This window comes from Neltuma alba, unplaced genomic scaffold, assembly GCF_004799145.2.
Source record: "Neltuma alba isolate B1F8T4 unplaced genomic scaffold, ASM479914v2 tig00003187_pilon, whole genome shotgun sequence".
Taxonomy (NCBI): domain Eukaryota; kingdom Viridiplantae; phylum Streptophyta; class Magnoliopsida; order Fabales; family Fabaceae; genus Neltuma; species Neltuma alba.
In genome coordinates, this window is record NW_021633178.1 from 92,441 (window position 1) to 119,593 (window position 27,153).

The 27,153-nt window shown below is 35.6% G+C and overlaps 5 protein-coding genes and 1 non-coding gene across 18 annotated transcripts; 4 read left to right on the plus strand and 2 right to left on the minus strand.

Annotated features, from left to right (window-relative positions):
• The first annotated feature begins 3,144 nt into the window (after nt 1-3,144).
• LOC114740786 (rhomboid-like protein 15) lies at nt 3,145-8,491 on the plus strand. Of its 10 annotated transcripts, none has more exons than XR_003739717.1 (14): nt 3,145-3,377; nt 3,475-3,549; nt 3,873-4,038; nt 4,491-4,794; nt 5,130-5,162; nt 5,238-5,329; nt 5,421-5,494; nt 5,697-5,791; nt 5,863-5,935; nt 6,671-6,852; nt 7,128-7,192; nt 7,410-7,460; nt 7,548-7,604; nt 7,926-7,962. XR_003739717.1 is itself a non-coding variant. In XM_028929008.1 (14 exons), the coding sequence occupies exons 2-14, from the start codon at nt 3,526-3,528 to the stop codon at nt 8,112-8,114; spliced, it is 1,230 nt and encodes a 409-aa protein (XP_028784841.1). In that variant the 5' UTR covers nt 3,146-3,377; nt 3,475-3,525; the 3' UTR covers nt 8,115-8,491. The 10 variants fall into 10 exon arrangements, 7 of the variants coding, with proteins under 7 accessions (XP_028784844.1, XP_028784845.1, XP_028784841.1 ...); XM_028929008.1 differs by lacking the exon at nt 7,128-7,192 and adding an exon at nt 8,109-8,491 and having other exon boundaries at nt 3,146-3,377; nt 7,406-7,459; nt 7,553-7,604; nt 7,926-8,000; XM_028929007.1 differs by lacking the exon at nt 7,128-7,192 and adding an exon at nt 8,109-8,491 and having other exon boundaries at nt 3,146-3,377; nt 5,866-5,935; nt 7,406-7,460; nt 7,926-8,000.
• A 2,073-nt stretch (nt 8,492-10,564) lies between these two features.
• LOC114740789 (uncharacterized) lies at nt 10,565-13,849 on the minus strand. 2 transcript variants are annotated; one of them, XM_028929018.1, is made up of 9 exons: nt 13,734-13,849; nt 13,444-13,644; nt 13,111-13,261; nt 12,629-12,699; nt 12,366-12,393; nt 12,213-12,274; nt 12,017-12,129; nt 11,495-11,594; nt 10,565-10,988 (listed from the first exon to the last, which is right to left on the minus strand). In XM_028929018.1, the coding sequence occupies exons 1-9, from the start codon at nt 13,846-13,848 to the stop codon at nt 10,894-10,896; spliced, it is 936 nt and encodes a 311-aa protein (XP_028784851.1). In that variant the 5' UTR covers nt 13,849; the 3' UTR covers nt 10,565-10,893. The 2 variants fall into 2 exon arrangements, with proteins under 2 accessions (XP_028784851.1, XP_028784850.1); XM_028929017.1 differs by having other exon boundaries at nt 12,213-12,280.
• Nucleotides 13,850-14,003: 154 nt separating this feature from the next.
• Nucleotides 14,004-14,076, plus strand: TRNAR-CCU (transfer RNA arginine (anticodon CCU)). The gene has a single exon. It is a non-coding gene; the product is annotated as a tRNA-Arg (tRNA).
• Nucleotides 14,077-14,729: 653 nt separating this feature from the next.
• Nucleotides 14,730-16,371, minus strand: LOC114740819 (amino acid transporter ANT1-like). Its single transcript, XM_028929067.1, has 3 exons — nt 16,165-16,371; nt 15,295-15,942; nt 14,730-15,131 (listed from the first exon to the last, which is right to left on the minus strand). Exons 1-3 carry the CDS (start codon nt 16,369-16,371, stop codon nt 14,730-14,732), a joined length of 1,257 nt encoding a protein of 418 aa, XP_028784900.1.
• A 1,102-nt stretch (nt 16,372-17,473) lies between these two features.
• On the plus strand, nt 17,474-21,225 carry LOC114740787 (probable E3 ubiquitin-protein ligase BAH1-like). 3 transcript variants are annotated; one of them, XM_028929014.1, is made up of 8 exons: nt 17,582-17,660; nt 17,740-17,969; nt 18,600-18,844; nt 18,957-19,205; nt 19,298-19,435; nt 19,850-19,908; nt 19,992-20,093; nt 20,709-21,225. In XM_028929014.1, coding segments are annotated over exons 1-7 (1,023 nt in total). In that variant the 5' UTR covers nt 17,582-17,658; the 3' UTR covers nt 20,092-20,093; nt 20,709-21,225. The 3 variants fall into 3 exon arrangements, with proteins under 3 accessions (XP_028784848.1, XP_028784847.1, XP_028784846.1); XM_028929015.1 differs by lacking the exons at nt 17,582-17,660; nt 20,709-21,225 and adding an exon at nt 17,474-17,547 and having other exon boundaries at nt 19,992-20,250; XM_028929013.1 differs by lacking the exon at nt 20,709-21,225 and having other exon boundaries at nt 19,992-20,250.
• Nucleotides 21,226-24,495: 3,270 nt separating this feature from the next.
• On the plus strand, nt 24,496-26,656 carry LOC114740788 (probable carboxylesterase 15). Its single transcript, XM_028929016.1, has 2 exons — nt 24,496-25,165; nt 26,218-26,656. The coding sequence occupies exons 1-2, from the start codon at nt 24,498-24,500 to the stop codon at nt 26,522-26,524; spliced, it is 975 nt and encodes a 324-aa protein (XP_028784849.1). The 5' UTR covers nt 24,496-24,497; the 3' UTR covers nt 26,525-26,656.
• The last annotated feature ends 497 nt before the right edge of the window (nt 26,657-27,153 follow it).

The window sequence follows — 27,153 nt, forward strand, 5'->3', positions numbered from 1 at the left end:
GAGATGATTGATGATCAAAAGATGATTATTCCTCCAGTTTTAAATATAAGACTTATTTTGTAGTATAATATCTATTTTATAGTATAAATTATATTACAAAATAGGTCTTATATTTAGAACCGAAGAGTATGATCTAACGCGAGTTGCCGGAGCATGACAAATGATCTATGACGATATTCAAAGCTTGTGTGGTCCGGTTTTCTGGCCAAAACAAAGAAGAGCAGTGTGGCTGATTAATTTTTAAAAATTTTAAACAGTGTTTTGAAGTAAATAAATACAAAATATAAAATTTACTGATCATTCATATTGAAGCAAGTTTTTTGTTTAAAAAATTTGATGGGTTTCTTGTCATTTTGTTTTTTTGATTGATTTTATATCATAGTGCGGTTGAAATTTAAATATACTAACAGACGAGTATAAAACATAATCTTCATACTAAATAGGTATCATTTTTTTAAAAATACCTTGCTCATCAAGTATATCAGTTAGAATTATTGTTACTATAAGATTTTTTTTAAAAAAAAGATAAATATGAAAAACAAAGTTGATTGGGATTTATATTTAAGACCAAATTGAAAATCAAACTAATTCTCATATTAAGGAGTGACATAAACTCAAATTATATGTTAGAATTAGATCTTTGTAAAATATAAGAGTTAAGCTAAAATAACTAATTAATAATTACTATCTTCGGTTCTTAATATAAGAACTAGTTTGACTTTCAATTTAATCCTAAATATAAGACTCTGATTTATCTGTCTCTCATATTTATCATTCTTTTCCAAAGTAATCCTTGTAATAGTTACACATATTAAAGATTTTATAAAGTAATAGTTCTCATTAATATACATGATTAAAAAAAGTATTCTAAAAAGATAATATCTATTTATTACAACTAATTAACTTTAACAAACTTTCTTAATTTACTCAAATTTGTCAATTAGCTCTTGTATTAAGAATAGTAGTTATTTTTAAATTTTATATCTTTGCATATTTTTGCATTAATATGATATTATTTATCATTTATTGCGTCTAATTACTTTCACAAATTTTTATAACCAGTTATTTTCATAATTTATTTAAAGTACTTTACCAAAATAATAAAAAGATTTTTTTTTCAGATTCTGATTATTTTTTAAAAAAATTAAACATACATTATTAAATTTTATAAAAAAGCTAAAATTAAGAGAACATTATAAGTGCCATAGTTGGTTTTCGGATTTAAAAAGTCTTTAATAAATATAATTTTCTTTAGGTTTTTCCCTTTGATTTATTTTTTTACCTAATGACACGTATGTTTTTTTTAACCCAGAGATATGCATGCTTTAATGCATTATTCTTGTGGTCCAATTTATAAAGCAGAGAGAAAATTTTTTTTATCCTATGTATAGAAAAGTGAAAATTTTTTTATATGGACGTATAATTTTATCTTTTATTTATTATTGTGTTGATTTTATTTATATAAAATATAATATATATATCAAATAAAAATAAAATTAAAAAGTTATTAAATTTTGAATGAGAACTAACAAAATTTATGATTAAAACAGGGAAAATACAACTTTTGGTCCCTCAAAATTTAGGCCCATTTAGGTTTTGGTCCCTAAAATTTAAGACCAGAGGTATTGGTCCTTGGAATTTGCTCCATTACAAAATGTTAATCCCTGTAAATCATGTGCCGTTACAGCTTGCTGAGGTGGCACAAATGGTGTCAATTATGATGATTTGGCAACATGAGCTGATTAAGTGGCATAAGAGCTGGATATCTGATGTGGAAAATAAAAAAAGAAAAAGAAAAAGATGGCACCTGTTTAAAGAAAAAGCAGAGGACCCATGTTTAAAAAAAGACAAAAGACTTACATCAAACACTTGTGGAGGAGCAGAGGAAAATGATGACACATATGGAATAGAAGAAAGCAATGGGAAATGCGCTAGGTCAAAGAGACCCACACCTGCCGGCAAAGAGTGACGTGGCTATCATCCTGATATCAGCATTTCCAACAATGGTGGTGTAACAAAATTGAACCCACCTTTACTTCTTCAATCATTCGTTGAAAGGTGAAGAAGTTTTGTATATAGTTGATTAATCCATGTTTGAGAAAAGTAAGGAGTCAGTTGGGGAAGGGGAAGGATGGAAATGGTGATTGATCCATCAATTGCATATTTGATTTAGAGTTATCTGTTTTAGTTAGCCGTATAGTCGTTTATTGTTTCTGTTGTTTTCGTTAGATTTTAACCTATTTAACTACTTAGGTTTTTTATCCTATTCAGTATTGTGTCTTCGTGCATGTGCTGTTTTTAGTTTTTTCTCCAATATATATCCAAGAACTAATCTTCTCCAAAATATAAATTCAAAAACTAGTTTTCTCCAAAACAGAGCATGCATGAAGACACAATACTGAAGAGGATCAAAGATTGAAGCAGTTAAATAGGTTAAAATCTAACGAAAACAACAAAAACAATAAACGACTATACGACTAACTAAAGCAAACAACTCTAAATCAAACATGTAATTGATAAATCAATCACCATTCCCATCCTTCCTCTTCCCCAGCCGACTCCTTATTTTTCTCAAACATGGGTTAATCAACTATATATAAAACACACAATACTTCTTCACCTTTCAATGAAGAAGCAAACGGTGGGTTCGATTTTGTCGCACCACTGTTGTCGGAAATACTTCTATTTCGGTGACAGCCACGTCACTCTTTGTCGGCAGGTGCGGGTCCTCTTTGATCTAGCGCCTTTCCCACTGCTTTCTTCTATTCCGTATGCACCGTTGTTTTCCTCTGCTCCCCCACAAGTATCTGATGTGGGTCCTCTGTCTTTTTTCAACACACAGGTCATTTGCCTTTTTCTTTAAACATTGCCTTCTTTTTAAAAAAAAAAATTATTTTCCACATTAGATATCCAGCTCCCATGCCACTTAATCAGCTCATGTTGCCAAGTTAGAAGCCAAATCATCATAGCTAACACTGTTTGTGCTATCTCAGCAAACTGTAACTATACATGACTCTCAAAAACTAACATTTTGTAATGTAGTAAATTCCAGGAACTAATAACTTCGGTTTTAAATTTCGGACACCAAAACCCAATTGAGCCTAAATTTGAAGGGTCAAAAGTTGTATTCTTCCTTTTAAAACATGTCGGGGATCTCTTGTGAATACAGACGGACAAGAAAAGCAATCTCGGCCAAAGAGCAGATGCGTCTCCCACGCACGAGTAGAGCATGGATGAATAGATGATGCCATACTTTTGTAATCTCGTACACATATCCGTAACGAAGCCTAGTGCAGCTCTCAATTTCCACGTCCGTCGGTCCTCGAATTCCCCGGATTAGTACACAACCAACGAGGGACCCATCCAACTGTGGGGTGGTAAGTTGAGATCTGAACCTTTCCAGAAGTCCGTAACACAGTCAACCCCCAACTATCCCACATCTAAAGCCTGATTTTGTAAATTTGTATCTGTCAGAGCGCAGCCCCGCCGGCTTAAGTGGGAAGTTCCTTGCCAAGAGCCAAAATTATGAGACCCAATATAGTTGCTGAGGTATATATGGGATCCTCACTTCAATCCTTAGTTCTTGCATTCTTGGATCGTGCGTTCTTTCTTATGATAATTTTCAACGCTAATGAATTATTGGGGGAAAACCCTAACTTCCTGCTTGTTTCTCGCGAAAATGTGCGAGGGAGGAAAGAAATTATGGATCCGAGTCCGAAGTTTGCTTAATTATTAATTAACTACTAATTTTTGTTCGGGATTCACAAGTTCTACTGTCCGCTGCTGTTGCATGGGTAGATAGCAATTGAATTCCTTCCTTCCCCTTCCATTTATTGTCTGATTAATTCACCGTAATGGCATTCTTTACACAGGCAGGCGTGCCTGCTAGGTTGAATCAGTGGTGGGGAAGCGTCCCATTTCTCACTTCTTCAGTGGTGGTTGTTTGCGGAATAATTTACTTAGTTTGTCTTTTGACTGGATATGATTCCTTCATTGAGATATGCTTTTTGCCATCTGCTATTGTATCGCGGTTCCAAGGTATGCCTTCTTGAACTAATATCCTTTTAGACTGCGTATAGAATTTATTTTTGAATGCTTTTACTGTATAACACCGTTTAATAGCATTTCTTAATCCAGGCTAATGCATTCCGTTGTTCTTCTTTCCTGATAGGGATATTCATTTTTGTCTGCAAAACGTCAACATTCAAATTCGGAATTTTTCATTACCTTGGGACTTTCTAATTATTTGTTTTGACATTTTTTTGGCTGCACTTCATGGATAAATTTTTGACTTTTCATCTTGATAGAGGTATATGGGAAAGCATTTTAGATAGATGATCTAAGTCCCTTAAATTGATATTCTGTGCTTGGGGGTGGGGAGCAGAGGTTTATCAGATTTTCTTCCCTTTTCCATTGTAATCGGCTCTTTCCATTCATCTTATGTGACTTTCAGGTTTTTCTCGGACTCAAAATTACGTTTTCTCTTGCAGTTTACAGGATTTATACCTCCATTCTTTTTCATAGTTCACTTCTTCATGTTCTCTTCAATATGATGGCTTTAGTTCCATTGGGCTCTGAGATGGAGAGGATCATGGGCTCAGTTCGCTTGCTATATGTGATTTTGTTGTTAGCAACTAGTAATGCTATATTTCATGTTCTCATAGCATTACTGGCGGCACACAATCCTATTAATTCATATGAGTACTTCATGAATGAGTGCGCAATAGGCTTCTCTGGAGTTCTATTTTCAATGATTGTCATAGAGACAAGCTTGAGTGGAGTTCAATCTAGAAGGTTTGTTTGTGTTCAATTCTATGTTTATAAAGTTATAACTATATAATGCTGCTGCTCTATGATTATTAGAAGAGACTTTAAAATGCTTGAGATGATGGTTATTGACATTTTTTAAGATTGTTGTAAGATAACACTCTAGATTAATTAAAGTATTCATGTTGTACTTATATTGATTCCTGGAAACTTCACCGATCAGTTGACAATTGATGCTGCAAGGACTTTCTGCAGCTGTTTTATAATAAAGACCAGGATTCTGTCTTCTAGTTGCTTTATGCTATGTACGGTGAATTTTTATGGTTTCACTTATCTAATAACTTTTACTATTCATTCTGCAGTGTCTTTGGACTCTTTAATGTGCCTGCAAAGTGGTGAGTGTAAGTTTATATGATTTCTAACCATCTTTGTAACCCCTTTAAATGGTCGCTGAACTTCTCATGTTTCAGGTATGCATTCATTTTGTTGGTAGTGTTCCAGCTTCTCATGTCAAATGTCTCTCTACTTGGACACCTTTGTGGCATTTTATCTGGGTTTGCTTGTCAGTTTTTGCTCTTTTTGCTTATATTTCAGTTCTTGCCAATGGTATGGGTAATTAATCCGAGGTCATATATTGCTATTCTTATTTTCAGATACATACGGTTTGTTTAATTTCCTCTTACCCGGGACGTCATTTTATTCTGCTATTGAAACCTCCTCTTTGCTTGTAAGTATCTTTGTTCAACTGGCTTTGGTAGTTATATGATCAACCGGAACACTAATAAAAATATTATTTATCATATGTTGGTGACTTCTTTTAATTGTGAAGTGAAATAATGGCCAGCTATTGCATATCACTTCATGCTTGTAAACAATTATTGAGTGTGGACCTTACCTTAATCAATCATATGTGTCCTTGTGACTTTCAGTCATCATGTGTGAGGCGGCCTAAATTTATTGTTTGCACTGGTGGAAACTCTTCAGGTTACATCCCTACGCAATCAAGTGAAAATTCAACATCTAGGTACTATGTAGTTTTCAAACCAAACCTTGCCAGCAACTCTGGATGTTTACTGATACAGTTTTTTCATGCAGTAGTGGATTTTTTTCTGGAAATTTATGGGGAAACCTGTCATCGGTGATGCCACAAAGAGAAGTTTCCACTCAGGTATGGCAGTCATCTCATCTCTTTAGGCTACCCTTTGGTAAACTCTCAAAATTTTGTTTGTTTGTGAGTGCAATCATGGTTTTTTCTCTTGCTTAATATTTAAAAACACAAAGCACATATATTGTGTGAGACTGTAAATTGAGCTTCTACATAGACCTCTTGATGCGATCATTTTCTGTTTTGAATTGTGATGATTTTTTAATTTGTTAGTTAGTGTTACTCAGTTGGTCTCTCTGCTTGTCAAGTGAACGACGTGCAATGGATGTTTAATTTATTCATGTGCATAGTGCTCTTTCATCATAGGGAATCCTTATTCGCAGGCCTTTTGTTGCATTTGATATTTTGGCTTACGTCATGTTCTCTTTTTCAATTCATTTCGTTACTCAGTTGTTTCCTCTTCTGACATGTTTATTTATTCAGTATGCTGCCTCTTCATATTTATGCAGCTGGCAAGCTTTTAAATTATTTGATGTGGGAAGAATGCAATAATTGGAATAATCTTTTGCTGAAAACTGAAAAACTTGCTAGCTTTTAATCTGATTTACATGTGTGAGATTCAACGTTAACATCATTAGTTCATACATATGTAAGATCAAATTGGGTTTATGTCCTATTGAAGTGGAGACTTGGAAGATCAAATTTTACTTTTCTTCTATGCAAGTCATTGTTCAGTTGTTCAAGTTTCTGTCATTCATGGAGGTCTTCTATCTATCTGATTATACCATGTAATTTTAGCAGCCAGTACAAGATTACAGGTTCCCTGGGAGGGGAAGGACCCTTGGTTCTGGTCAAGGTCAACAGGCTTCTGCTGTTAGTTCAGATTCAAATCTGCAAGCTAGACTCCTGGACAATAACAATTTGGGCCACCCATTAGACTTATCAACTCTCGGTACTGCTCAACAAATATCAGATGGAAGGTATGAGAAAAATGGTTTTGTGCATATTTGACAACTTGCACTGTTTTCTTATAATAAATTTCTGTAATTGAATCACAATTTTGTTTTTCTCTTAATGTGGATGAAGCATTTCTTGGAACCCAAATGCTTTCGGTTTGTTGCATAGATTATTAGTGAGCGTTAAAATATGAGATTGTTGTGGTATTTATTTGATTAAGTGATGTCATAGATGTACACGATCTTATCAGGTTATCCTCTTCACTTCCATGCTGAGTGAGGAATTTTTTTACCTGTAGCGGTGATAGAGTTCTGCTTTGCAGTTTTTACCAAATTGTCCTGTTTGGCAACTGGTTGTTTAAATGTAAGCAAGATACCAATTTTTTGATATATTCAGCATGCATTCTTTTCTGTCCACTTCCACTGGGTTAAAAAAGAAAAATCCAAGCCTATACCAAATACTTAGGTATTATGACATTAAAAGCCTAACTGCACAGCAACATATTCTTGTGATTATTCAGAGCCATAGTTCAAGCTATGAATGATGACCACTTTTATATTTTCATTTTCCATTTAGGCAGGCAGGTTCGAATAATGTAGCAACAGCAGCTGTCGGTGTACCACAGGACCAGGTTTCTGTATATTCTGTAATTTTCTTGTTTTCTTCTGGTTCATCTGGATTTTTAATGTTTTGTTACTTTTAATTGATCTAAATGCAGGGTGCGGTAGCTTCTGATGAGGAGATAAAAAAGCTTGTATCAATGGGCTTTGATAGGGTAATGCTAAGAGTAATTTTTTTCCTGAGCATGAAGAAATGTGGATGAAATAGTTTATACCTTGCTATTCTGAATTCTGATTCTCCGGCTCATGACACCTGCACTTTTTTGATCTCTTATATAAGCGATTAACCTTTGAACATAAATATTATTGCTTCTTTAATGAGTTGGGGGACTGATGAGGTATTATTCGGTATCTAAGATGTTGATAAATTAGCAGCCATCATAAGAGATGGTATCCAAAGTGCATGCATCGAATTTGGATTTGTGACTTGCAGCTTGGTTGTGATTTTTAATGTCTTGGTCTTGGGTTGCTTTCAGACACAGGTGGAAGTCGCCCTGGCAGCTGCGGATGGGGATCTTAACGTCGCAGTAGAAATACTTATGAGCCAGCAGGTCTGAGTTTGCTACTTCTGTGGTGTCTGGGATTCTTCATGCTTGCTTATTCCTTCCTTTCTTTTACCCCTCCATAAAATTCTTTTGCCTGGATAATTGCATCTACAGAGTTAAAACTTGCATGCGAGCTTGTGCTTGATTCCTGAAGACCCATATGAGAGCTCCGTTCCCGCACTGTCTTCGTGTGTTCTAATAATGTCATGCTATGGTCTCGGACCATTACAGCTTGCTGAGTGCCATTTAATTCTGACATCAATCAGCATAGTTGAACATCTGTAACAGCATAGCATGTACTAATGCCCACAACACTAACAGATGGAAAATGTGTCTAGAAGAATGTTGCGCAAGTGAAAAGTTGTAGCTAAATTCATGTCAATCTGTGTCCGGAGCTCTTCACCCATCACTGACATGATCCCTCTTATATGAGTCACGGACGGTTGCGATGATCTTTTGAAAGCTTTGACTCAGTTCAGGCCCTTATCTCAATTTTAGACCGTTGGTGCAAGTAATGAAGCTGAAGATCGAGATACTTCCATGTGATGCGAAATAAAGTGACAGAAAGAGGTCCAAAGTTGGGCTGAATCGTTCGCATTTCAATGGATATAGCTTTAGCTTCGTTTCAAATCGGCACATTTCGCGTATATATAGCAGATGGCCCTCGGGTTTGATTTTATGGCTCAACATGCGGTCATGATTTAGTAGAGCCATGATTATCAGGTCTAATTGAGATTTAGCGATGTGCGCGGCTTCGTTTAGGTTTCATCCCTAGCTCGATGCTCAGCCAACACATCGAGCTGGGCTGGGTTTTGCCCAACCTGAAAATAACTTTAAAATAATATATTAATATTAAACATATGAAAAATAATTCTATCTGTCAGCTAAAAACATATAATCATCATTATTCAAAATGGGTTCCTTTTAAATTAATTGGAATCCGTAATTTTTCCATAAGGTAAAAAATTCATTTTAAAATTTAAAAACTTAGAAGTTGAAGTCATGATATTATAATATGATCCTTTCTAAGAGAATTATTAAGAAAAATAATATGATAAGATATATGGTATAGACATAACCAAGTTTAAATCGGATTCGATCTAATAGCCCAAAAGGTATTAGCTTGATTGTTGGGTGTCGTAATACACTCCCATTTAATTGAATATCAGTAAGAACATTGGAATTATTTCTTTTTGTCTAAGATAAAATATAATACTCTTCGGTTTTTAATATAAAATCTATTTAACTAATTTGATTAGATTAAGAAAATTAGATAAGTTAGTTAATTATAATAACTATAATACTACTCTGATACTAAATATAAGACTAATTACACTACAAAAAAGGTTTTATATTTAGAACCGAAGAAGTATATTTTTCCTTAAAAAAAGTTGAGTAAGTTGGTTAATTATAAAAAATATGATACTATTCTAATCCTAAATATAAGACCAATTACACTACAAAAGATGTCTTATATTTAGAACCAGAGAAGTATATTTTTCCTAAAACACTATAATTATCTTTCTTAATATTCTCCTTTCCTTATTTTCTTGATTATGATTGAAGAAATATTCATAAGAATAATTTAGAAAAAAATTGATAAATATGAAAAATAAATCTTATATTTAGAATTAAAATTAACTTAACAATTAAGTCCCATATTAAAGATCAAAAGAGTAATAGATTAGAGGATACATCACACCAAGATGGTACACGGTTTTCAGTCAAAACAAATCTGTTGAATATCATCGAGCTTCGCTTTTCTTTGTTTTTCAGCATTTTTGCATTGTAATCTGTTGTTTTCGTTAATATAGTATACAGTTTTCAGTCAAAAAATAATAATAAAGAACTATTTTAGAGTCCTCCCGACCAAGTCCATTACAAAAGTACAAGAGCAGGGATAGTCAGATAGGGGAGCCCCCTACCGTTTCAGATTAGCAAATGGTACTATTGTCTTATTAAGAAATTTTGAAATGGAAGAAAAAATTTGATTTAAATAGCCCAAAATCCTTGGCCCACCTAGTATAAATCAAATGTCCCTTCGAAGACATTTGATAAAATTAAAATGATACGGACCTGGAATAATCAAACCCAAACAGAAGATTTCCACTTTTTTCCCGGTGGGTATTTCCACATTGTAAAAACAATCAAATGGGCCAAAGTCAGCCTAGTGTCATTTACTAATGATAGACCATTTCAAGTGTTTTTGCACAACAACAAATATTATGAGAATTGGGTTTTGAGAATTCGGGAGTGTTTGACATCACATAAAAATACTTTTCAGAAAATTTTTTTATAAATCCAGATAAACTTCTCCACATATTTACTTTGTATACCTTAAAATCATTTTTAAAATCATGGTTTGATTTTCATCTTCATCAGAATTAAGGTATTAACTGCACAAAAAAAAAAAACAAACAACACGGTCAATTCCGCAAATGATTTGCCACGCGGCCATTATAACAGCCAGCTGACCCATCTCATGGGTACTGTTTGCCTCTCATGAAGGAGAGAGTTGCTTTCCCACAGGGAAGGTTCCCATGAAAGAAAATTGGAATTAGACACTAGGGTAACAGCAAAGCGTTTTTTTCTCCCCTTTTGCACAAAATATGTTCACAAAACGAACCAGACACTTATTACACTAATAATTTGAATTGTTAAATTTAAACTAAAGATGACCCGAAAAAAAAAAAGTAATACACTCATCGGAATGTACAGTAGGACTTTTTAAAAAAAAATTCAGGGTGGTGTGGGCACTGTATATCCAACTCCCACACAGAAGTAGAAGAAAATTACACTGGATGATAACACAGCCAAAAGAAATGCTGGTATATCCAAACCCAAAAGAACAACTTATTCTATTTGGTGCACCATATAGGGTTCTCCATTTGATCTTATTCTACAACACTCTGTATGATAACACACCATCAATCGTCTCCACAATCAAACGGTTCATGCGAACTAAAAGCAGCAAATATGATCTTGCTTTAGGCCCTGAAAACCCAAAACATAAAGAGGAAGATATATCTATTTCTGTAAGATACTATCAATAAAAATATTACTAGCTTAAACTGATTCCAAGTAAGAAGGCTGCTCGTCTAGCGCAAGCTAGTGTTTCTTCGGCTTGCAGGGAGGCAGATGAGTTTAGCATATTAGTTCCCAATTTCAGGTGAAATGGACCTTTTAAAATGGTCAAAAGGAAATGCTTAAAATGGGAATAAAAGACAAACCGCAAATTAAATTTCATCTAATACCAATATGCATTGAAGTGTCATCATGCAATAACTAAAACGTGACTTACGTGTCTTACTCAAAGCTCGAAACGAGTTGCATTGTTCTGTTTTTTTTTTTTTTTTGCCAACAGAGTTGCATTGTTCATAAGTTACGAAATATGTGGTTTTGTATAGATTTTATACTCTATATGAATATATGAACACACACACACACACATTAAATCATAGAAACAATACGAAAGAACGATTTTAGAAGAATATGGGTACCTAAATTAAAAGAAGGGATTTCATCTTGACGGAAGAAGCTGCATCCTTTGGTCTTCTTGTTTAGGCTTGAATTGATCTTATCAACAGCCGCAAGTAGATCCTGAAAGGTCAAATTGCACAAGGAACAAATAGACTATTATCAGATAGGACAACAGCTTCCAAACGCGTAAAATTGTGAAGTCTATTGCCCCCAAATTTAATATGCTATATTAGACAATGCATAACCTTAGTATAATATAGACAATTTTCCGCATGTAAAATTTGAAGCAAGAGCATTTCCAATAGAGCTGATGAATATCCTTGGACAATTAAGTTGTGGTTTTGCGTGAGTAACAATGTTAAGTTCAGCCTACTCATAACATTTATGTAGCATATAGACTTACTGGCATTAACGAGACATGGGGCTCTGATTTTATGTAAACAAAATCGTCACTTGACATCCGCTATCGATATGATTGTGAAGAACTAGCATCCCAAGTAAACATGACTTAAACATGGAGAAAATCACGAAGGTCCACATACCTCCCACGATGCTAGACCCTTCATATAGCCAGGTAGACTTTCAAATTCGTTCTTCATTATCTTTAACTCGGGACATGGAGCTTCAGCTGACTCTTTGTTCCTCGTCTTGGCCTCTGAATTTTTTTTTTTTGAAAATAAATAATAAATCTTCACAGACTAGAGCTGATAAAATCAGCAGAAAGATAGCTTCAATTACCGTGGGACAAGCACATCCTTTCTTCGGATGACACACTCTTAAGTTCTTGTCCTTCGGTCATACTGAGCCTAGGAAATGAAAACAATGTAGAAATGTCGACAAAAATGCAAAAAATCCCACTTAGGGCGAATGACATCCACACATTTAACTTACATCTTTACTTCTTTTGAAGTTCCATTAGCTGCATGAGAGGAGGCAAGAAGGGTAAGTGATTGAAAATGGGATCAGTGTTAGTGACATACAAATAATTTGTTTAGTCTCAAGGATAGTTAGCTGCATAAGGTTTACCATAAAGGCAAAACATACAGCCAAAAATGTCACGAGAAGGAAAAATTTAACGAGGAAAAAAAATCAATGGATTATAAGTTTAAAATTCTTATAGCCTATGAAGCATGAGGTATTTACTTTGTACTAACCTTCACATGCTAAGGTAGCTAAACATGCATCTGACAGTCCAAGCTTTTTTAAGCTCAGAGATTCATCAAGTCTGAAGTGAATTAAGGAACACAAACGAGCATCATAGTACACCAACCAAAACTAATGGTAGCATCACTTTATCTGTAATATTTTCAGGACTTCGACATAGAATTTCTAAATGAAATTATGTATACAAAAATGGATGGACGAAAAGTTCAAAAATGAATCATACTTTAACAATAAAATGCAAATAACGTTCATTGTGAACATCCATTATTGGTAATCACAGTGTTTCATCCACGGAAAAGCCTAATTTTCCCCTTCCACATCAACTTCGATAAAAAAAAACACGAAAGCATATTAGCTCATTTCTTTTGAAATCTCCATAATGCGCCTTCCGCATCTAGCGACTAAAATTTATGAATTTTATGCAGTAAAATGGGGGTGGACAACAACAACAACAAAATGTTCAAAAGGATGCAGAGCATCTTCTCCCAAACTCTTGAATCTACAATCCTCTCGAGAGAGATTTCCAGAGATTGAAGACAAGTTATGCAGGCCATCTTCGGAACCTGAAAGCTCATTCGATCTCGATATATCATGAATTTCGTCTTCATCATCGATATCAGGAACTGAAGCCCCCCGTACACCAAAACAAAAAGGTGAGATGATCAAAATGTGTCGTAAAAGCTTGTGTCAGATCATAAATCATAAATAACCAGGGAAATATCGAGCTGTCTCGCATTACTTCTACGAATAACTACAATTAGTGCAACTACTTTCACATGGGAGTTAGAAAACGTAAATTTAGTACTGGGATTATAGCCGTAGCCTCTGAGACTTTCTTCGAGTTCAAATAGATCGCTTTGATTCTTCTTGTATAGTTCATTGCAGTGACCTAAGAGCTCCTCGAAAGACACAGTGCCGAAAGACATGGAATCAAGCAGCTCCAGGTCGCTGCTTGCGCTCGAGATGCGGCGATTAAGGCATTGTACGAAGGTCGACGATGCAGAATCTGTCACACATTAGAGGAAAATTCTTATCGAAACTAACTGCTTTCAACTTTCCGTAACAACCAAACATGACTAAGACAGAGAAAGACACCAAGAGGAATGGGTCGGCGATCGAGGGACTCTTTGAGGGCATCGCAGCTGGATTGAAGGTGGTTGCAGAAGGAAGCTAAGGTGCTGCAGAAGCTGGAAATTGGATCCTTCGACATTGTCCTTTTCCTTTGCGAGTCAGTCCGACCTCAGGCAGGATAAAGAAAGTGAAGCCAGTTCTGCAAAACTCGCCATTCGAATTTTGGATTGAAAATTAGGCGGGAATTAAAATCCCTAGTTCAGTAATTATCAACGGTAAACCGTTGATGACAAGGCGCCTGTAGCTCAGTGGATAGAGCGTCTGTTTCCTAAGCAGAAAGTCGTAGGTTCGACCCCTACCTGGCGCGAGATTTCAATTTTATGAATTTTGACTAGTCGATAATTGTACGGTAGCACAAAAAATAAATAAATAAATAAATTACAAATTTCTTTTAATTTGCTTTGATTATAGATGGAAAATTCTACAATAGGTCATGTTGTTTTGTTTCATATTTTCTTTTTATCCAACACAAATATTCACGAGTCAATAGAAGAATAATCTCTATCTAAGTTAAAGATATTATATAGTTATACAGTAGTACAAAATAGAATAATTTGTAAATTTCTTTCAATTTGATTAGATTATAGATTGAAAATTTTATGTTAGGCATGTCTCTAGCTGACACAACTCATTTATTCATTCCTTCCAAAATGATAATTTAAAAATATTTTTTTGGGAATACAATTATCAGTAAAAATTGAGCTAGGCTTTGTTTCGTATTTTCTCTTTATCCAACACAAATATTGGCAAGTCAACAAAAGAATAGTCTTCATCTGAGTTGAAGATATTAAATGGTTGTAAGTAGTGCCAAAAAGAATAATTCACAAATTTTTTTCAAATTGATTTGATTCTTTCAAACTTTATATTTCCACCTCAATCCTTGTAAGCAAATAAAAATTATAAACATTCTTTATGCTTCTTGAAAAAGAAAGTCTTCAACTGAGCAGGTTATATACACATTCAAACTCCAACTATGGCGCTGTAGGTGCCATATACCGCAAAAACTGAACCAACGAACACTAAAACAAAATCCAAGGCCTTTTGCCACATATGGAGGGAAGAGCCAAATAATTTCAGGTGAAATGTGGCTGGCAAAACAAAGGAGATCAATACACTTACACTACTTCCTACCAGTGAGGCAAATTCACCAAACGCTGGCACGCGCGAAGCCATGACGACCAACCCGGTAACCAAAATTGCGCGGTTGACGTACGTCCCAATTCTTCCCAATCTTGTTGAATCGTTATCGTCAGCGTGTAAATACTTAAACCATTTGAACCTTTTGAGCCATCCTTCCACGATCTCATTAACTGGGTGAACCATGATAGGGAATGTGAACACCAGTCCTAAGCATAATCCTACCTGCCACCAAATTATAAGAAAAAATAAAAGGTAAGCCGAAGGCAACATACACGCAGGCTGGCTTTCTCCTACGCTTTCTAATTCTGACTTGAAATTCTGTGAATTCTTAATCAGCCAATGTTAAGCAGGGACATGCAAGCACAAAATAAAGAAGATACATTACCTTTACTGTGCTAGATGTCCAAGTTCTTTGGAGATTGAGGGTCACAATATCTCTAGTTTCATCGCCATATGCCATGTAACCACAGAACCCGAAAAGAACGTACAAGAATGTTACCCCACAAAAAGCCAGGGCCAGTAATCTGGGGAATTCAGCTCTATCCTGCATAGAACTCTCTAAGGCCAGAGTCAGCGCGAACCCCTCAAAGCAAAAAACTGCCATGCCTCCTGCAAATGGCAACTTCTTAATGTCTGATGTAATTGTCGTCCTTTGTTCAAATGAAAATTTACCCGTCATTGTCTGTCCTATATCTTCCTTTACAACAATTCCCATTGCCAGAACATTGCAAACATCAGCAAAAATGCTTGAAGGTGCTAAAGCGGATAAGCTCCTTATCGATGACAATCCAACTTCAATTGGTACTAAAAAGAATGCGTGGGACGTGAAAGTGAATCCATTGTCTTGGAATACAGACTGGAGGTCTTGCCCAATGAACAATATATATGCTATTGCTCCTCCGCATTGTGAAAACAAAATTAATGTTTCTGTTAGATGGCGACCTGTGATTCCTAAGGTTCTATAACCCAAGTCCCCATACGTTTTTGCTTCCGCTAATGATCCTTCTGATGCAAGCTTCTGTCTGCACAGAACCTGTTTGAAGGATTGTCAAAACAGCAAAGTATTAAATAAAAGTCTCATCCCCCGATTTTAATACAGGTTCTTACAGTGACACAGTCCTTTTTCTCTTTTGGTAACGGAATCGTCCAGTTTGAAATTGAAGTAGGCGAAACAGTTTTTTTGTCATAAATTTATGTCCATGCTCAACCATTTTTTTAAGAAAAACAGAGAGAGAGATAAGTGGAGATTACTAACAAGAAGAAGCATGCAATAGTAGGTGGTTAAGCCGACCATCGTAACTCCGAGTGAGCCAGCAAGCCAGCCAGCGATTCGAAAAGCGAAGGGCAAACCCAGCACCCCAGTGCCAACAACGGAGACTATGATGTTTCCCAGTGTTAGAAGCTTCGAACCTGTTCCAGGAAGCAGAGATTCCAGGAGAGGGGGAGCTAAGTCTTGCCCCATTTCTTCTCAATGCCAATACTTTACTGGATCAGTGGTTTTTGATAAACTCGTTCTACTCTGGATTTAAGCGAAATTGAGCTCCCTGTGGAATTAGAAACTTCGCATGCACGTCATACAAATCCAAATAGCCGCGATAAGCTGTTGAATGCTTGTGAAAAGGTGATGGGAGAGTAGATAATTGCGAGGCGATGAGATTCCATATTCACTCTTCCCCTAAGCAGGACGTGTCGAATGAGAGCAAAGACAGCTCAAAATTGGCAATTGCAACTGCCACGTTTGAGGACAAACGCTTTGAGACTGAGCAAAAGAAGCTATACGCGATTGCCAGTCCCGATATCGCGGCATAAATAAAAGACCAACACCAGTTGTATATGTATTCCCTTCGTCGTGATGGTGAAAAGTGAAAACTGAAGTACGTTTCTCGCATAACAATCACTTTTTTTCTTCATCCCGTTTTGCTGCTCTCCATGGCCCGGAAGTTTAGATTTCAAATTCAGGGAAAATTTTCCGTCCAAAAAAAAAAAAGTTCAGGGAAAATTAATGTGCAGCCATCTATGTTTTCTCCAGACTGGTGTAGTTTTTGTCATGTTGTTATAATTTTCTGGGTTCCAATTAGATCTATATTCACTTGTCATAATTTCATGTGATTTTTAATTAAATTATTGTGTTGTAATTAATCTATTTTGCCTTTTATATTTTTATTTGTTATCAAATTAATTTTTTAACTTATAAATTGATATACAATCTAGTTAAAAAAAATAATATAGGAATACATATTTTAAAGAGATCACATAATTTAGTAAAGTCAAAAAATTAATTAAATTAATTATTTATAATGAGTATATATTATTTTTTTAAGATATCTTTGTTAATAATCTGCATTAAAATGAAAATCTTTTCTAATATGTGTAAATGTAAACACTGTACGTCCCCAAAAAAAAATGCAAACATTAATTTAAAAAATTCTGTTCCTCGTAATCTGGCCGAAAGAAAGTAATCTCCCCTTGGGTGATTCCTTGTTTCCCACCATCTCATGCTGGGACCACTGTCTGGAGCCCTCATTTCTTCAGGTATCCGTATAATCAAACAAAACTAACCGCCATTTGTTTTTCCCGACACGGTTGCTTCAGGCGTGTACTTAACCATCTATCGGTGACCATCCTGATTCTTCAGCACGTATGCTACTTTCTCCTCCCGCCTTTTTTTCCTTCACATCAGTCAAACGGAAGTCCTACGCCTTACGCATAAACACGCAATTCCCGCGCTCCCCCCTCTGGGGAAAGTATAATGTAAAATTAGTCATGTTCAGTCATATATAAATGTGGGAATTTTTCTGTCCTTGAACTGATTTTTTCCCCCTCTGTGCAGGGTTTCTTTAGGGTTGGGAAATCGACGAAAACGAAGAATGAAATTCGGAGAGGCATTTACAGAGTACTTGCAGGAAGAGCGGGAGTGGATGTTGGACAAGAAATGCGTCCATATTGAATATAAGAGGCTAAAGAAAGTGCTTAAGAGCTGCCAGAGTTGTACACGATTGAATAGTTCTGCCTATTCCGAGCTTCCTAAAAGCCAGCAATGCCAATGTCAAGCATGCCCGTGTTAGTGCTTTCGTTCATACCTGTGTTTGATTTCAATAGCGCTATTAATCTAGGAAAAATAATATGCTGGAGATGTGGAATTCAAAAATGATTGGTGGTAGTTAAAGAACATAGAGATGAAGCAAGGAATTAATTCGAGTAATCCTGATTGAAGATGGGATGGGAAGAAAAACTCTCTGATTTAGCGGTCGAAGATTCTCATGGAAGATTTCCAATAACCTTTAATCCAAAATTTACTTACTCAATCCCTAATTTCTTTAACTTTGGAGTCTTATGTCACCTTCAATTTATGTCTTTCCCCTGTTTATGACAATGTGTTTGAATCCTCGGCGTTTTCCAATTGATTGCATGAATAAGTTGTTTGGTGGCTTGGTGTTGCTACTACGTGAAATTTTGTGTTTTTCCCGATCTACTTTATGTTTGAGTATGCTCCTTATGCTTTTCAATTTGATTGGAGCTTGTGTTAGCTAAGAATTTGTCACCGATGCCTCTTGAGACTTTGACCTTTTTATGGTCGCTTCTGATTTTGAATCATTAATTCCTTTCAGCACTAACTGGTTATTTTCCATTCCAATTAAAAAGTCATTTACTACTTAACGATAACGTTATTTTTTACTCAACAACTTGCAGTGTGTGATCAAATGTTCTTCTCCGAATTGATAAAGGAAGCATCAGATATAGCAAAATATTTCAATTCACGAGTCAGGCGTCTCCTTCATCTTCATGTTGCAACAGGAATTCAGAGATATGTTGTGAGCTTGCGTAAATGCTTTAAAAATGATAATCAAGCCTTGGCACAAGAAGGGAGGGTTTTAATTGAGTACATTGCAATGAACGCTATTGCCCTGAGAAAAATACTTAAGAAATATGATAAAGTACGCAATAGATGAGACGGTAGCCACTTAATTGTATTAGTTTTCCTTACATTTTCATTACATGGTTCTAATGTCCTCACGTTCGCCACCCTTCTCTCGTATTCTACTCTAGGTACATAGCTCTGTGAACGGGGGAAATTTCAAATCCAGGATGCATGCAGAACACATTGAACTGTTACACTCTCCTTGGCTAATTGAATTGGGTGCTTTTTATATAAATTCTAATCAGTCTGATGCTAGGGAACTGAATGGTGTTTATGGTCACTTTTCATGTAATCTTAACGTGACTGAAGCTGCAATGACATTGGTTCTTCCAGATTCTACAAGGCTCGAGTATGATCTGACCTGTGCAATTTGCCTGGTAAGGTTCTATTGAATTCTCAAGTAAGAAAAAGGGACATTTTATGCGTCACTGTCAGTCTATCTTACAAGCGTTGATTATGATAATTTTAGGATTTTGTTTTCAATCCATATGCACTGAGATGCGGTCATCTCTTCTGCAAGTCTTGTGCTTGCTCGGCTGCTTCTTTGATGATTTTCCAAGGTCTTAAAGCTGCAGGCCCAGAGTCAAAGTGTCCTATATGCAGAAAGGTGTGTATTTTGTATTAAAAAAGTACCATTGTTTTTCCTTCGAAATGGAGGGGGGAAAAAGCTAACTCTTTTCATTGCCTCGTTAAATTTGCAAAGCTTCAGCTTGAAAAATTGTTATTTTTTTCCCAACAAAAAAAAAAAAAAGCTTTCTGGGGTTTAATAACAAGATTTACTAAGTATCATTGACAAAAGTGCTAACAAGGTAAAGCACCATTCTAGCATCAAGTCACTTATGATAAATTCTCTCTCTAGATGAGCATGCTCTGCACTTGACTGATTTTCTGGATAACCTTTCATAGTCTTTTATGGCTATAATTTTGCTAGAATGTAAACATTTATTTTAGCATCCGCTCAAAGTTCTAAAAAATGACGTTTGATTTTAAAGTTTATAATCTTCTGTTCTTCCTTATGCAGGTCGGAGTATATTCTAAGGCAGTGCACATGTTAGAGCTAGATCTTCTCTTAAAAACAAGGTAATAACTGCTTGCGAATGGTTGCCAGCACGCTTTGTGTTTTGTGCAAATATTACCAACATCTAGCTCCAAAAATTTTCCAGGTGCAGAGAATATTGGAAGGAGAGGCTAGCTGATGAGAGAGTTCTGATGTTGAAGCAATCTAAGGAGCACTGGAAGTTACAGTCGACCTATGCAATTTGATTGTAAGTTTCTATACTGCGGCTGCTATGACTGAACTTCTGCAGTCCTTCAATGGGGCAGGGGTTATAGTTAGGTCTTACGTCCTTAGCATGAAGAGTTAATGTAGCTTCTCGGGGTTTCAACATGCCTCAATGATTAGATTAAGGTGCAGGTTAAAAATTTTTCGTAAGTCTTAACTTGGTCTAGTAGGATTTTTTTGTTAACTTCCTGTGATAATGAGTACCCAAGGAAGAATGAGAATTCAGTTAGTTTTTTAACTGCTGATTCCTAGTTTCAGTAGGATTCATTCCCCACTATCGTCGTCTTCTCATTGCCTCTTCTTAGAGTGTCTCCCTTGCCTCTGAAAATGCTGAGAACCTGGGAAATATGCTGCTTCTTTTGGCCAGTGTGTAAAACACTGAAGCAAAACCTTGTTGAGTATTTCTGTTCGGGACTATGAGATTTACTTCAAATTCAGTGCCCTGCATGGATTGGGTGAAAATAAAGTAACTTGATTTCGCGACCATTATTCTGAATAATAGCTGCCGCGCCAGATACAAATCAGACTAGTAATTACGGAAACGTGAACTATGTGGTCTAGCAATCCGCTAACCTTTTTCATGATTATTGCATGACAGTGACACGAGCCCATGTCCATCACAGAGCATGCGTGGCTAGATGTATTCAACGAGAGAGATTCATCTCCTTTGTCCATTATGAACCTTTCTTTAGATATGGCCAGTGGCTACTCCAATCCTTCACCCAATTTCAGCTATGTTCACCGGACCACTATAATAGCTTAGGAGTCCCTTTCAGTGTTCATCCTCTATCACCGGCAAACCCTTGTGAAGAAGAAAGAAAAGGACAAAACTGTTAATGATGGTGCACGCAGTTATATTTATATACTAGTAAGCTGCATACTGCTCCTATTCCTAGTGCGACTCAAAATGTCCTGTTGTTTTGACTAGTATCATTGTAATTTGGAATGGGCAATTCATGATCTGATCTGGGCATGATTCCAGCGGGGATTCTCTTTTGTCTACATCGTTTTGTGTCCAAAAGGCAAACTTGTTCCGGTCTAAAAAGGCGACCATGGGAATAGAAGGAAGACAAAAATGAATAGAATCAGGCGAGTTGGATTCTTAATGTGATTCTTGAAGAACATATCCAGTTTCATGTGGAGATCCCCATTAGATATGCTCAAAAGGAGCGACGAGCTCTATATTGTTAGTTTGGATTTGGCTGTCCGCTTGGGCTACTGTTAGCAAAATCGTGCGCCTATCTCTAGTGGAATATTCCCGCAGTTGAGTCTGGAGATCGATCGAGCGAGCGAAGAAACGTATTGGCATCTAATTCGGATAATTGGGCCACGCAGGTTCTCCACTCACTCTTTGATGCTTGATGTATATTTTATTTCGTGGCCAAAAAATGATGATTACATTTTAAAAAAATTGTTAGGATTAAGGAAGGATTACGCTGAAGAATAGATTTATTAAGAATTTTAAAAGCGTTAAACTTAAGTATGTTTTATTGTTGAACCCGAGACTTATTGTACATGCGACATCTCTCAAAAAACAAAGCTATCATGGCTATTGTTTACTTCTCCTGTCCTTAATATAAGACTCATTTAACTAATTTGATTATATTAAGGAAGTTAGGTAAGTTAGTTAATTATAAGAAATATGACACGTTTTTTTTAAAATACCATAATCATCTTTCTTAATACCCCCTCTTCCTCTTCTACTTGATTATGATTGAGGAAGTATTCATAGGGGTAATTTAGAGAAAATTGATAAATATGAGAAATGGGTCTTATATTTAGGACCAAAACCAACTCAACAATTGAGTCCTATATTAAGGAACGGAAGAGTATTATTTTTGGCAGTTCATACATTTTTTGATGATACTGATCTGAAGGAAAAAGTTTGCATGCTTGTTTTTTAATTGCGAAGATAATCCTTTCTCAGTCACATCATTGATAACCATTCAATTAAAAGTTTATCAATAAATTACACTGACTCTTGATGATCAATTAAATTATATTCAATACTCTGTTAAAAATTACACTTAATTCTCTTAACATATTATATCTTACAAAAAATGGCTCTGCCTTAATTATATTGAGACTGTACAAGAGGTACAACATCAGTCTCAATCATAGAAGCCAATGAAAAGAGGTTTAACTAACCTCCAAAAAAAAAAACAAAATAAAAGGAAAAACGAGTTTTCGGATTCTTTGTAGGCTAACTGCGTGAAGGAAAAAGGCGGGAAAAAGACACTGTCGACAGATTACTGTCGTTGTCTCTTATAATTATAATGGGTAATTGGGATCGTTGCTTTAGCTGGAGGAATAAATCCACTTATCATATGCTTATTGGTACGCAAAAGACTTTTCGTTGTGGCATTGTTAGCAGTGTTAATGGCTTTAGAATTTTCAAAGTTAATAAAGTCACTTTTGTTTTTAATATTCCGGCAACGAAAAAAGTGAGCATATAATTAAGACTAGCGGAAAATTCTTAGGGTCCATTTGATATTAAAAAAAAAACAAGAGGAGAAAATGAAAAAGAAAATTTTAATAAGCTTGATTTAAAAAATTAAAAAAGTGAGATTAAAAGTTTTTAATTAATTTTTATTACTCTTTTGTATCACGTTTTTTCTTTATTAAAATTTCAAAACCCCACTTTTCTAATTTTTTAAATATAGCTCATTAAAATTTTTCCCCCTCTCTTTCCCTCTATTTCTCTCATACCAAACAGTACTTTAGGAAAAACTTTATGTACATACATGAAGATACTAAAAGATAAATATTCCATTGGGATGTACTATCTCTATACTTAATGAGACACAGTTAATCAATTTGGGGAGATGAAGAAAAAATCTAGTAATACATATAAGAATTTCAGAGAAATCATATAACATATGTTATAATTAAGTAATTTAATAGTTTTATTAATTAATATCTCCAAATTAGTTAATTAGTTCTTTTATTAATCATCAGAGGTAGTCTGATACAAATGTATTCTCAATTAACCTACAGTAAGCCTACCATGAACTTGACACGACTTTGCTTATTTGTGAGGCTAGAACAAGTAGTAATTTGTGTTTACCAAATCAGCTGAAAGAGATAATACATGTGTAGTGTGTGCATAAATCATTTGAGTGCATGTAATTGGCTTAAAATATGAGTGACTACCTTTTGAAAAAAACATTAAAAAATGAAAATATATTGTAAATAATTGAGATAATCCCATTTTCATGGCTGCTGTGGGCACCTCCACCACCACTATCAGTAGTAGCACCACCATTTAAAACAGACCTACATATGGGTCCAAGCTCCCACAGGTCAAAAGCTTAATCACTACCATTTTTTTAGAGTCAAGTCTGATCTAGTTTCAATTTCCCATTAATTCAGTAGCATCCTCACCTAGCAGAAGCCACAATGATAACGCCTTTCTGGACAAGCATGGAGACTCTTTCCAGTGAAGGGTAAGTCCAGTTTTGTTCTAAAGTCGCCATCAATAAAGGAAAAATGCTCTTTCCACTATGTTGCACGCACAAAGCTTTACCATGGTAATTAAGATGTATTTAATCTGCTATACGAACATACTTTATATCTAAATTTGTTTAGAATGTCTCATCTGTGATGTGAAATTTTTAAAAGGCAAATGGTATATTCAACCCTATAAGATTCCTAAGAATAAAATTTGTAGGTGCTGGATATGAAAAACTTTTTTAAAGATCTTCATATCTTAAAGCAACAAAAAGGTATACAAGGTTCTCATTATAAAGTGTTGATTGAAATAAAATAATCACGAGAATTATTTCCCATCTTCTATATCGTATCTGTTATGTCGACACATTAAAAGCAATCCTTTTGTATGTAAGCATTTAAAAAGACAACAATATGTTAATATATCCCGAAATTTCTAAAATTTTTAACTCAGGCCTCAGATCAAACTAATATCAAAGCCGCGCCATCAACTGTAGCTAGCCACAGTGTTACATACGGCGTTCAATATTCAATGTCAATATCAATATCAATATTTAACATATAAGTCAATTCAATTTCAATGTACTATTCACATATTATAAATATCATTTCTTGAAAAATTCCATACTATTCACATATTATAAATATCATTTCTTGAAAAATTCCATTCTATCTATTGCATGGGAAAAAGTGTTTTTTTATTTATTTCAAAGATGATAAAAATTAAGGATAAGCATGCATGATCCCCCCAGCACATTCAATATTCAATAATTTAAAACTAAAATTACTGAATTGTCCTCATCACTGTCCGTTATCTGTCCATACTACCATGTGCTTGGTGTATATATATCCTTTCCCAGAAATGCCTTGTTCCTACACGCCCAGTTGCAACAGCCAAAGCAAACCTATTTACCATATAACTTTAAACACAAGAACCATGGGTTCTCTTCCTCACGCAGTAGAGGACTGCCTAGGTTTCCTCCAACTTTACAGTGACGGTTCCATTTTCCGATCCGATGACATGGATTTCAATGTTTCACTCGTAGAAGACAACTCTGTACTCTTCAAAGATTGTCTCTTCCACAAAAGATTCAATCTCTATCTTCGTCTCTTCAAACCCAGATCCTCCTCCCGGAAGCTTCCTCTCATAATTTTCATCCACGGCGGAGGATTCTGTTTCGGCTCGCGCGCCTGGCCCCACCTGCACAATTGTTGCGTTCGCATGGCTTCGGCGCTCCAGGCCGTCGTTGTGGCGCCTGACTACCGCCTCGCACCGGAACACCGGCTCCCGGCAGCAGTGGACGATGCGGTGGAGGCCGTGAGGTGGGTACAGAGGCAGGGTTTGAGTAAGGACGTGGTGGATGGCGCTGGAGATGCATGGTTGAATGGCGACGTTGACTTTAACCGAGTGTTTATAATGGGTGACTCATCTGGCGGGAACATCGCACACCATTTGGGGGTTCGGCTGGGATCCGGATCCCGTGAAATGGATCCAGTTAGGGTACGAGGTTACGTGCTGTTGGCGCCCTTTTTTGGTGGGGAAGTCAGAACCAAGTCCGAGGAGAGTGCCCGGGAAAAAATGTTGACCTTGGACTTACTCGACAGGTAATGAATAATTCATAAAATGTCAATATTACTCACCTCGAGTAAAAACTTGATGGGAACTGGTGACTATAATCCTATTCATTCTTTTTTTTAAAAAGCTCATTTACATTTACATATTAAAAGCAAAACATTCGTGAAATCTGAGAAAAGAGAAAACGTATATATGGAGATAAAGACAAAGTCAATAGTCCGAAAGTGTTACGATTACAATTCAAGTATGCGGATTCTAGCTACAGAATAAAAGCGATAACATTTGAATTTGGCTACTTCCTCTTGGAGTCATCTTTACCTGTCACCCTCACATGCCACATCACTTGAGCACGTTCATCAAATTGTGGAGGCCAGAGAAACGTAGTTGTCACAAATTTGTATTTTTACTATTGTTTTCAATTTTTGGCTTTTCATCGCTTTCAAAACCATTACCTCGTCGTAATTTTTGCCCTTTTGAATGGGAACATAAATAAAAGCTGAACTTTATGTGTGTGTGTACTGATTGATGCTAATCACTATTAGTTTCACTCAAAGGAACATAACTAAGCATTCTTCGGATCCTCGTTCTTACATATTACCGAATGGTATTATTAGAAAATAAAAAGATAAAGACAGTGCAAGTTAAACTTAAGGGGTGGGGAATCTGGACGGAAGATTCTAACATCAGCCTTCAGTGTTCACTCAAAGAAACAAAGTAGTGGGTACAGTACATGTAATACATAAACGAAAATTGAATCCGCCATTAAATAGAAGATTGAATGTCTATATATGTATGTGATCTGCCGAAAAAGGAAAATCACCATGATCAGAAACTTCATTTTTATTAACTATTAGTGAAGTAATCAATCTTTTTTCAGACGATACACCGAATCCAATAATAGCAAATTGCGATCTCTCTTAATTTCTATGTTTCAAATGATTTTGCAGAACTGTGCCGCCTTATCCAAACACTACTAATAATGCTTTACAACAAAGGAATTCCATTAAATATATCAATAATTTTTTAATCAAATCAAGTTCATTACGAAAAGAGCACTGAGATCATTAATATTTGTGTGCAGATTTTGGAGACTGTCAGTTCCAGTCGGAGAGAATAGAGACTACCCAATGGCAAACCCATTCGGACCTGCAAGTCCTAACCTCGAACAAGTGATGCTTGATCCTATAATGGTGATAGTTGGAAGCAATGAATTGCTGAAAGATAGAGCACAGGACTATGCAAGAAGATTGAAGGAGCTAGGGAAAAAGATCGATTACATTGAGTTTGAAGGAAGAGAACATGGGTTTTTCACGCAAGATCCATACTCACAAGTTGCAGGAGAGGTCATGCAAATCCTGAAACGATTCTTGCTTGAAAATTCTGGTTAGAATAATCTGATTAATTTTCATCTGCTTGGTCCATAGTTTGTGGTAGGAAATTAATGAGGGAAATTGCATGCCTTTAGTTATTGGTAAATTTATTGTGGGCTTAACTGTAGAGATATGTGTTGGCTTCAAGTGCGCATATATGATATATGTTGAAAGCTATGCATCTATATATATATATATATATATATATATATCTTTACTCTTTTCTCTCAGTTTTCATTTGTTGTTGCTTATGTCATCTTTAATTAACAAGTGGAATATCCAAAGCCACCAGACGTGTGTGAAATCACAGTCTTGTCTCCCCACATATGTACGGCCACGCTTAAAGGTCCATTTAGTATGAAGCATTGAAAATAAAGAGTAGGAATTAGGATTGCAATTGAGAAAAATTGTTAAAAAAAATATTTAGCATGAGCAATTGATTATTACATGGGATTAGAAAAACCCATAAAGGTGAGATTGGGAAATACCACCTCTCCCAGTGTCCAATTCCACATACATGGGTTTGCCCAATCCCATGTAACAATCAATCTCTCATGTTAAACACTTTTTTAATAGATTTTCTCAATCTTAATCTCAATCTCAATCCTTACCCCTTATTTTTAATACTCCGTATCAAATTGGACCAA

Excerpts from the sequence above, each read along its gene's own strand:
- LOC114740819 (XM_028929067.1), bottom strand. The coding sequence starts at position 16,371 with ATGGGGCAAGACTTAGCTCCCCCTCTCCTGGAATCTCTGCTTCCTGGA. Across the intron at positions 15,943-16,164 it reads ACTATTGCATGCTTCTTCTT|GTTCTGTGCAGACAGAAGCT; the intron begins GTTAGTAATCTC and ends TCCTTCAAACAG. Across the intron at positions 15,132-15,294 it reads GGACATCTAGCACAGTAAAG|GTAGGATTATGCTTAGGACT; the intron begins GTAATGTATCTT and ends ATTTGGTGGCAG.
- LOC114740786 (XM_028929005.1), top strand. The coding sequence starts at position 3,526 with ATGAGACCCAATATAGTTGCTGAG. Across the intron at positions 6,853-7,405 it reads CAACAAATATCAGATGGAAG|GCAGGCAGGTTCGAATAATG; the intron begins GTATGAGAAAAA and ends TTTTCCATTTAG. Across the intron at positions 7,461-7,547 it reads TCGGTGTACCACAGGACCAG|GGTGCGGTAGCTTCTGATGA; the intron begins GTTTCTGTATAT and ends ATCTAAATGCAG.
- LOC114740787 (XM_028929014.1), top strand. Across the intron at positions 19,436-19,849 it reads AGTGTCCTATATGCAGAAAG|GTCGGAGTATATTCTAAGGC; the intron begins GTGTGTATTTTG and ends TTCCTTATGCAG. Across the intron at positions 19,909-19,991 it reads GATCTTCTCTTAAAAACAAG|GTGCAGAGAATATTGGAAGG; the intron begins GTAATAACTGCT and ends AAAATTTTCCAG.
- LOC114740788 (XM_028929016.1), top strand. The coding sequence starts at position 24,498 with ATGGGTTCTCTTCCTCACGCAGTAGAGGACTGCCTAGGTTTCCTCCAA. Across the intron at positions 25,166-26,217 it reads ACCTTGGACTTACTCGACAG|ATTTTGGAGACTGTCAGTTC; the intron begins GTAATGAATAAT and ends ATTTGTGTGCAG.
- LOC114740789 (XM_028929017.1), bottom strand. The coding sequence starts at position 13,848 with ATGTCGAAGGATCCAATTTCCAGCTTCTGCAGCACCTTAGCTTCCTTC. Across the intron at positions 11,595-12,016 it reads AGGGTCTAGCATCGTGGGAG|GATCTACTTGCGGCTGTTGA; the intron begins GTATGTGGACCT and ends TTGACCTTTCAG. Across the intron at positions 10,989-11,494 it reads AATCCCTTCTTTTAATTTAG|GGCCTAAAGCAAGATCATAT; the intron begins GTACCCATATTC and ends TTGGGTTTTCAG.